Below are 9,900 nucleotides of genomic sequence, written 5' to 3' on the forward strand. Positions count from 1 at the left end.
GCCATTGCTGGTCTATACAGCGAGTTTCAGGCCAGCCAGAGCTACAGTATGAGACCCTGTCTCAAAAAACAAATAAAATCTAAGAGCATAATATATAACTTGATAGTTTCGGTTAGACACGGGTTTTGCCTGTCTCAACAGGGCAGCCCAGAGCAGCTTTGAACTCAACAGCCTCCTGGCCCTCCAGTGCTGAGATTATAGTCAGGCGCAATGAATGTGCGATTGATTCAATGTGTAATAAATATACACTCGGTCCACGTAACGAATATGTAACTGCTGCTAAAGCAAGTTCACGTGGCCTTTACTGTAAGAGCCCTTGGCCATCCTTCGGACCCGGGTCCTGCCCGGGCGCTAGTGCTTGGGGGCTAATGGGCGGGAGAGAAGCATTTGTCCTTTAACCTGGGAAAGGAAACCGTCTGTAAGGGAGCTGAGGACACTGCTGGGGCCAAGAAAGCGCCCAGGGCTCGTGATGCGCTGCCTCTCGCTGGACCTGCGGAGGGGCAGGGGCTGGGGAGCTTAGCCAGCTGGAGGTCACACCTTCCCGGAAATCTCCTAATGGGCTTTACACGGCTAAGCCGGCCTGGGGCTGCCCCCCTTCACCAGCAATCCAGTTCAGTTTCCCCCGAGACCATGAAAGGACTGGTCAAACCGAGGAGAGAGAGGAGGGGGAACTGAGCCTGAGGTCAGCGGAGGCCTTGGCGGAGCTCGCTCGCGGTCGGAAAAGCAAAAAGCGGAGATGGGGCAGCAGTTCAGCTGGGAGGAGGTGGAGGCCGCCGGGGAGATGGACGTGGCCGAGCTGCAGGAGTGGTACAAGAAGTTCGTGGTGGAGTGCCCCAGCGGGACCCTCTTCATGCACGAGTTCAAGCGCTTCTTCAAGGTCGCCGACAACGAGGAGGCCACGCAGTATGTGGAGGGCATGTTCCGAGCCTTCGACAAGAACGGGGTAAGGAGCCCTGCCGGGGGGGGGGGCGGGGCGGGGGGGGAACGGACCCGGCGCCCTGCCCACCCTCCAGCCCCCAGAGTGAGACCACAGCTCCACTCTCCTCCACTCTCCCTGTCCCTTGCCCTTCCTGTCCTCCACACTTCTTCTCTTCTTCTCGTTGGCCCCTACATCCTCTTCCTGAGAGCCAAAGTCACGGCCTGCGCATTCTCTGGGCATTTTAGGCCAAGGCCCTGCAGCAAAAGGACATGGTTTTTCAAACCTCATAGAGCCCCTGTGACAAGGAAGAAAGGTGTCCCGGTTATCCTGGCACGGGTCAGGAGCGCCCCCTTGCTAGGGTCCTTCGTATAGAGGCTGCTCAGTTCTTCCCTGTGGTGGGGGCTTCACACTGACTGGGAGGTGCATAGATAGAGGCAAAAGACCTTTCAACTCTCTCTCCTTTTTTAAAGATTAATTTTGTGCTTTCGTGTGTGTGCCTGTGTGTGTGTGTGTGTGTGTGTGTGTGTGTGTGTGCAAGTACCTGTGTGTGTGTTTGCATTCATGTGTCCATGCATGGAGGGTACAGCTGTGTGCTCATGGATGCCAGAGCTTGATCTCAGGTGTCAGTCCCTAGGGGGCTTGTTTTTTTGACACCATGTCTCATCGCCTGGACCTCACCAAACTGGCTGGACAGTAAACCCAGAATCCCTCCTGAATCCACTCTTTCCTTCAGCACAGGGACAGCAACGAGTGCCACTCAGTGTTTTCAAAGAGCTATTGCTTTCTAAATTATGTGTGGGTTTGTGCACGTGAGTGCAGTGACTGAGGAGACCAGAAGGGGCAATGCACCCTCTGGAACTGGAGTTACAGGTGGGTGGGAACCGCCCAACACAGGTGCTGAGAACAGAACTAGGTCCTCTGCAAGAAGAGTGCCTGCCCTTAACCACTGAGCCTTCTCTCCAGCCCCGGTGCTCAGCCTTCTGGGTAGGTGCTAGGCAAGGAACTCCCTCTTCAGGCTTGCATGGCAAGTGCTTTATGGGCTGAGCCATCTCCCCATTCCAATCTTAGTTTAATTCAATCTACTGTCCCTTTGAGAAGCACAGACCCACATTCTTACTCTCTCTCTCTCAACTTTACTGCATAAAATCTGCACTAAAATCTCTTAGATGCTAGCTTTACTTGCAAACAAAAAAAGCCCTCATTTTAATTCAGGGGCTGAAGACACAGCCCAGTGGTTAGAGCACTTGCTGACAGCACTCACATGGCAGCTCACAGCCATCTCTAACTCCAGTTCCAGGGGATCCAAAGCCCAAGTCTGACCTCTGCAGGTTCCAGGCACACATGTGGCACATATGCATGCAGACAAAATACCGATTCACGTAAAATAAAAAATAAATAAGAAAGAATTATATGAAAAAAAAAAAAAGGGCTTAATTTTCAAAGGTTATCTGGTTCAGTGTCCTGCAGTCCTTTTGGTTGTCTTGGTTTTTCGGTTTGTTTTTGTTGTCATTGTTTGGTTGGGGTTTTTTGTTTGTTTGTTTTGGGTTTTTGTTTGTTTGTTTTGAGTCAGGGTTTCACTATCTAGTCCCAGCTGGCCTGGACCTCTCCATGTAGACCAGGCTGGCCTTGAACTCACCTAGCTCCACCCCCCTCAGCGACTTGAGGGCTGGGATTAAACCCCTGGAACAGCACGCCCAGTGCCCTGAGTCCTGTAATAGAGTTATAAAGCCTATTATGGCTTTATAATCGAGGGATACATGGGCGAGTCAAAGAAACTGTCAGGACCCTCCATCTTGGTGCAGAAGAACTTGTGTCAAGCCGACTCCGTGGGAATGCCACTGGGTATCTAAGGCCACCCTTAGTCCAGTCAGCACAGAGGGTGGGCTGGGCGGTTTCAGGTCAGTCAGTGGAGCCTCTTCTGCCAAGATCAGTCAGGAAACACCTACAGGAGACAGAGCCAACCTCTGACCTCGCAGACCTAACCCTAACCCTCCTCTTCTCCTCAAGGCTGTAGGAACCTCACCAGGGAGGGGAGTAGTGTTTGTCTAAATTAAATGATGAGAAAAGATGGGCGAAAGATGGTGCATTGCCAGCCGGGTGTGGCGGTACATGCTGCCATCCAGCCTCTGGAAAGCATTGCTGGTGTGAGGCCAACACCAGACTACACAGAGAGACCCTGTTTCGAACCAGTCCAAGGACATGTCGATTTGCACAAGGCCAAATACTCACTCGGGCATCGGCATCTTAATTCAGGTCTAGTCTTCCTACGCAGAGGACAAAGTTCTGTTGTTGTTTTTAGATATTTTATGTACGTGAATCTTGCCTGCATGTATGTATATGCAGCACGGCGTGTGCCTGGTACCCGAGGGAGTCAGGAGAGGGGGTCAGATCCCCTAGATGGTTGTGGACTTCCCTGTGGCTGCTGGGAACTGAGCCTAGGCTCTCCAGAAGAACGAGCGCTCTTAACCATCTCTCCAGCCCCTGTTTGTTTTGAGACAGGGTCTTACCATGTAGACCTGTCTGGCCTGTAAAACTTGAGATCCGCCTGCCTCAGCTTCCAATCTCTGCCCTTCCTCTCCCTTGCAATACTGCTCCTGGGGGTAGACTGAGGATGGAGGAATAGCTCAAGATTCAATGGACCTGGGGTTTGGTTCCCAGCGTCCACACGGTGGCTCGCAGTCATCCATAACTCCAGTTCCGAGTGATCGGTGCCCTCTTCTGACCTCCATGGGACAGGGGCAGCTGAAGCCATCTTTTCCATTAGCCAGGATTCTTTTCGTTTGCTGAGCTTTTAAGACTGTATCTGGGCTTGGCCTCCAGCACAGGCACCAGTTTGAACTTCTTGTACAGCAGCTGCAGGGCTGGTGCACAGAGTAGCCGACTCAGGAGAGGCAGGAAAGCTCAGCTCCCAGGCACCTCCGGCTTGTTCTGAGTCGATGGGTGTGTCCGTCCGTCTCTGGCAACAATTGCTGACTAGAGCTGTGCACAGAGGACATTAACCCCAGCCAGAGCTGTCCCAGAAATGGTCCCGGGGTTTCCGAGACCTCACAGGGCAGGAGCTATGCCAAGAAGGAGCAATGTCAGAATCAATGAGCCTCACAAAGCATGGGGCGCAAAGGGGAAACTGAGTAATGTTGAGAGTGGATATAAGAGTAGAAAATGCTAGACAAATGAGGAACAGTTCTCAGAACTTGGTGGCGTGGGCCTGCCATACCAGCTACTTGGAGGGGTGAGGCAGTGAGTGAGCGGGGTCCCAGGGTAGGGAACAGTATGCTCAGTGACACAGAGGCCTCTTGGGTTCCAGGGGTAAGGGAACGCTGAGTCTGGGGACGTGGTGTCCATTGGACTCACACCTGCACCCTGGGGAGGTGAGGCCGGGGACCTGGGGGCCTCACCGTGCACACACTCACTGCAGGACAACACCATCGACTTCCTGGAGTACGTGGCAGCCCTGAACCTCGTTCTGAGGGGCACCCTGGAGCACAAGCTCAGGTGGACCTTCAAGATCTACGACAGGGACCGCAATGGCTGCATCGACCGCCTGGAGCTGCTGGACATCGTGGAGGTCAGTGTCTGTCTGTGAGCCGCCGGCCCTCCACTCCTCCTTGCCAGGGCTCTGGCTGAAGGGGGCCTGCTCAGGAGAGAGCCAGCTGCACTGAACCGGGGGGGGGGGGGTTTCTCGGCTGCAGAGCGAGAATCTGTCTCACACGGAGAGAAAACAAATGCACGAGAGAACTACTGTGAGTCAAAATTCTCACTGCTGTGACAGTGTTCGGAGGGAGAGTTCGAAGCAGGAAGCCCTGGTTTGGCTCAGCGTGGTTTCACTGTCCCCGTCTCTTGTCCATCACCGTGGGCAGAAGAGCGTGGTGACTGGAGCGTGTGATGGGGGAAGCTGCTCCCGTCAGGACAGCCACGCTACTCCCATCAAAGACACCCTAGCTTCCATGATCTACAGCCCACCCAGGTTTCCTGTCCACCAGAGGGTTAAGTCATTCATTCTGCTGGAAGCCTTTTGATCTGGCTGGCTCTAGACACTACCTCACAGGCATACCTGGAGGCCTAACATTTTCTAGGCAGCTCTCAGTCTGTTCAAGGTGACAGAAACAACCGACTAACACTAAAGACAAGTCAACAAAGATCAAAATTGTTTCTATTTGTGAGATGGGAAGCATGTGTGATGTATATTTATTTCTTTAGGTTTTTTGAAATAGGGTGTCTCTTGTGTAACAAGCCCTGGCTGTCCTGGACTCACTTTGTAGACCAGGCTGGCCTCGAATTCATAGAGATCTGCCTACTGAGTACTGGGATTAAAGGCGTGGCCTTATTCTTTTTAAGCAATGTATAGTTTACTATCTTATTTGTATGAATGTCTTTCTTCCATGGACGGTGTGGTACCAGGGGGGTGCTGTGCCCTCAGGAGCCAGAGGAGGGGGTCCCACCCCTTAGAGCTGCAGAGACAGGCTTGTTAACCACCATGTAGGCACCGTCAGTCCAGCCCAGGTCCCCTAGAAAAGCAGCCGGTGTTCTTAACCCTGGACCATCTCTCCAGCCCCTCCATTTTTAATTAATTAGTTTTTAAGTAAGCAGTTAATTAGCTTTAATTAATTGGTGAAAGAAGGGTCTCTCATGCTAAAGTTCTTTGGTTCCACTAAACGGGCTGGTCTTTCCACATCCATCCTTAATGAAGGAAATGATGAGGCCGGGCGCAGTGGCACATGCTTTTAATCCCAGCACTTGGGAGGCAGAGGCAGGCAGATCTCTGGGAGTTCAAGGTCAGCCTGGTCAACAGAGTGAGCTCCAGGACAGCAAAGGCTACACAGAGAAACCCTTCCTCAAAACAAACAAACAAAAAACACTGTAGGTGTTTTTCCAGTTGAGGTTTCCTCTCCCATGACTCCAGCTAATGTAACCAGCATGTCTGGGCTATGTGTTGCCTGGGGGCCAGCGCTGGGAGGTGGCACTAAGGTTCACAGGCCCCTGAGGGTCTGTCAGAGGAACCCAGCTCTTTCTCTCTGGCAGGCAATTTACAAGCTGAAGAAAGCCTGCCGGGCAGAGCTAGACCTGGAGCATCAGGGTCAGCTGCTCACGCCTGAGGAGGTGGTGGACAGGATCTTCCTCCTGGTGGACGAGAATGGAGATGGTAAGAGGGAGGCGGCCTGTGGGGAAGCTGTCTGTGGGAGATGCCCCCCACCCCCCACGTCCCCACTACTGATATCCTTGTCTGTGAACTGGCTGGGAAGAGGATGGCATGCGATATCAAAGGGAGCCCAAAACACCTGGGCACACGTTGGTAGGGGGTTACAAGTCCTCTGAGAGTAGCTGGATGAAGGCTGAGCATAAAAAGAAAAAGAATTCTTTTTAATTTTACATATATGTTTTGCCTGCGTGTAAATCTGTTCAACATGTGCATGACATGCCCAAAGAGGCCAGAAAAGAGTGTCCAATCCCTGAAGTTGGAGTTACAGAAAATTGAGAGCCACGATGTGGATGCTGGGATTTGAACCTGGGTCCTCGCAAGAGCAGCCAGTGCTTTTAACCACTGAGCCATCTCTCCAGGCCCAAATGTATATATAATATTTAATATATTTATGAATACTTATATTTATATAATATTTAATCTGTTTATGTATTATATATTTATATATCTTTAAAGATAAAGAGGAACCAGAGATGTGGTCCTATGGATCCAGGCGCTTGTCACCAAGCCTGATGACCTGAATTCAGACCCTGGTACTCATGTGATTGAAGAGAGAACCAGCCCCTACAGGCTGTGCCCTAACCTTCACACTCACACTGTGGTGAGCGTGTATGCACACATACACAGAAAAATATGATGGTGATGATGATAGAAGGTGTGGGAAGCAGAGGAAGAGTTCTGTGAGTTCAAGGCCAGCCTGGTCTCCACAGTGAATGTCAGGCCAGCCTAGGCTACACAATGATACTCTAAGAAAGAAAGAGTGTCTCTTCTGAAGAGTGACAGCAGAGACTGTTGTCTGATTGGCTTGAGGATACACACACACACACACACACACACACACACACACATCTGTAAGTTGCAAGAGGCTTGCTCAGAAGAAGGGTCCTCACCTGTGCCCCTCCCCTTGTGACTGTCTCTCCCACCAGGCCAGCTGTCTCTGACTGAGTTCATTGAAGGTGCCCAGCGTGACAAGTGGGTGATGAAGATGCTACAGATGGATGTCAACCCTGGCAGCTGGATCACTCAGCAAAGGCGGAGAAGTGCCATGTTCTGAGGGCCCAGGGACCCTGCAGGAGCCCACACTCCCCTCCAAGACTCCTCCAGGGTCCCCCAGGTTTTCAAAGTAGCAGGAGGGGCCGCTGACCTGGATGGCTCAGGCCCACTCTGGCTTGGTGTGGACTTCCTGACATTCCCAGTGTGGGAGAGCCATGGCTGAGGAAGCCCCTTGGGGTTCAAGCCGTTCCTCAGGATTTAGGAGCATTGTAGGGGTATTCCTTCACCCTGCCCCTGGAAGAGGTGCAGGGTTCCCTCTAGTCTTTAGGTGTTCTCAGTGGAAATGGGGCGGCTGGGGGGTGGGGTGGAAAGCCAAGGCTGGTAGGAAGCAGTCTGAGAAGAAAGCAAGGGCTGAGAAAGTGTCACAGTGACACAGCCCCACATACCCTCCTCCTCCCCAGGGTGTCCTCACCAAGCGTGACAAAAGGGAAGGCCACAGCAGACAAGAAACTCTGTGCTCTCCTGCCCTTGGAGGCCTGAGGAGCTTATAGGGGACACTTCAGCCTGCTCATGTTGCTCACCCATCTCTGGTGTGAACCCGCCACTATTTCCAGCCATAGGCCCACAGTCCTCCTTAAGAATGGAGTCATCCTCTCTTCATCTCTGGGGAGAACCAGGCACCTGTGGATTTGGGTCCCAGGCTAGAGCGCCTAACCTCCTGCAGTCTCCATATTATCGTGTAAACGTCTTTCATGCACCCCAGTGTAGAAGCTAGGTTACCAGGGAACCTCTCTGGCTAGCCCTCTCTGTCCCTTTCCATCCGTGCAGCTGGGATGGCACCTCAGAGGACAGGAGATGGTACCCGGGTCACGGATAGACAGTGATTCCCTGTGGAGCCTGATCATTGATTTTTACCTGGAATAGATCTATTTTTATGTTAAAATAAAGTAAACTAACTTATTGGCCTGGAGGAGAAGTTTGTTTGCTTGTTTGAGGAAGGCTTCACACTGCAGCTCAGGCTAGCCTGGAGCTTACCGTATAGCCCAGGCTAGCCAGAACTCCCATATCAAGCTCCAGAGCCCTAAGATTATAAATATGAGCCCAAATGCCCAGGTTTTTATTGTAGCTTTTGCTCCTGGAGGAGAGGTTGCTCGCTTTCATTCTGTGGGGCAACTGAGACATTTTCGGAAATCCAAGTTGGCTTGAAACCCATGGCAATCCTCCTGCCTCAGCTCCCTGGGTTCTGGGATCACAGGTGTGCACCAGCTTGACCTTGAGGTGTTTTTTTGTTTTATTTTTATTTGATGGGTATGGGTGTTTTGCTTATATGTCTGTGCACCATTTGTGTGCATTGTCAACAGAAGCCAGAAGAGGGCACCCAGTCCCCTGGCACTGGAGTCACAGATGTTTGTGAGCTACCATTGAATGCTGGGAATCAAACCTAGGTCCTCTGCTCGAGCAGCCAGTGCTCTTACTGCTGAGCCATCTCTCAGCCCTTTGGGATTTTGTATAAGATGTTGCTATAGTTTCCTTTAGAAATCACTTAGATGAAAATGGTCTATATTAAATATGAATAGTATCCCAGGTAGGAAAAATATTTTTTTTTCCCCAAATCATGGAGGTGCATGAGGCAGGCTGGAGGATGCCTCATCTAACGATAACACATAGTAGGTGCTCAATAAAGGTTTGCCCTTCAACTGAAGCCACATGGACAGGCTCCAGGGGCAGGGCAGGGTGTGACTTCCTGAGGCTGTGGAAGGCAGCAGATGCCAGGATTCCATCAGAAACCCAAGGGTTCTCTCCAAGTTTCCCCATCCACAGGAGGTGACCTGGGGAAGTACAGCAGGGAAGCTGGGCAAGAAGACCTGAAGGGCAGGAGAGGGCGGAGGGATACCAGCAGGAAGTGCCAAGATCCTCTGAATCCCTCCGCATGGGTTAGGGACCATCCTTCTCCATGCTGGGTTCCCAACTCCCGCTACTGCCCCTCCGCCCTCACTACGCACCCAAAGAAACAAGCTGAGACCGAGTTCAGGAGGTTCTAGGTAGTGTTAAGACAAAGGAGAGAACAACCACACCCCAGGCACCGCACAGGGCCAGCCCTCGCCATGCAGAGGCCACAGGGCGAGGCTCAGCCCGCAGCCTCGGCTGCCTCGTCGCCTGCGCCTGCCTCGTCCTGTTCGCCGTTCTGGAGTCTGCGCACGATGCGGGTCAAGTCCAGGCTTCGGGTCAGCGTGTCCAAGAGCATCTGATCCTTCTGGACACCTTCCATGAACTCCTCCAGGGACAGTTCCCCTGGAACGGAGAGAAAGGGATTCGCGGGAGGAGGTCTCAGGAGTCCTGGGCTCAGGGCAGGAAGCTTGGAAGAGGGGGCGGTGGGGGGCAATGGTCAGGAATGCAGAACCCTCCCCTGGGGAACCCTCTCGGACCCCTCACCATCTCCGTTGATGTCGATCTTGGCAAACACGGTATCTGTGAATTCCTCGGCGCTCATGGATGAGTCGCTCCAGGGGTTAATGGTTCGGATGGTCTGGGAGGACGGACAGGCAGAAGTGAGGAGACCCATCTCAGTGGTGGGAGTGGGAACAGAGCGAGCTTGTCAGACCCCGAGCTCACGGTACCAGGGCCACAGGCACTTGGGACGCCGAGGCAGGACTGCCTCACATTGCAGGTCAGGATGGGCCAAGTAGTTGTGAGCCAGCCTAAGCTACAAAGTGAGATCTTGTGGTTGAAAGAAAGGGCGCGCGGTGTGTGTGTGTGTGTGTGTGTGTGTGTGTGTGTGTGTGTGTGTGTG

The 9,900-nt window shown here is 52.5% G+C and overlaps 2 protein-coding genes across 2 annotated transcripts in view; one reads left to right on the forward strand and one right to left on the reverse strand.

Annotated features, from left to right (window-relative positions):
• The first annotated feature begins 736 nt into the window (after nucleotides 1–736).
• Nucleotides 737–7,170, forward strand: Guca1b (guanylate cyclase activator 1B). Its single transcript, XM_055613361.1, has 4 exons — nucleotides 737–943; nucleotides 4,335–4,484; nucleotides 5,939–6,059; nucleotides 7,043–7,170. Exons 1-4 carry the CDS (start codon nucleotides 737–739, stop codon nucleotides 7,168–7,170), a joined length of 606 nt encoding a protein of 201 aa, XP_055469336.1.
• A 1,972-nt stretch (nucleotides 7,171–9,142) lies between these two features.
• Guca1a (guanylate cyclase activator 1A) overlaps nucleotides 9,143–9,900 on the reverse strand; it is an 8,334-nt gene continuing 7,576 nt past the window's right edge. Inside the window, exons 3-4 of the mRNA XM_055613353.1 lie at nucleotides 9,543–9,636; nucleotides 9,143–9,401 (exon numbers count right to left, since the gene is read on the reverse strand). Of these exons, the coding sequence (XP_055469328.1) occupies nucleotides 9,238–9,401; nucleotides 9,543–9,636 (258 nt within the window). The 3' untranslated portion in view covers nucleotides 9,143–9,237. The remainder of the gene's footprint in view (nucleotides 9,402–9,542; nucleotides 9,637–9,900) is intronic.

This window comes from Psammomys obesus, unplaced genomic scaffold, assembly GCF_907164565.1.
Source record: "Psammomys obesus unplaced genomic scaffold, mPsaObe1.curated_primary_1811, whole genome shotgun sequence".
Classification (NCBI taxonomy): Eukaryota; Metazoa; Chordata; class Mammalia; order Rodentia; family Muridae; genus Psammomys; species Psammomys obesus.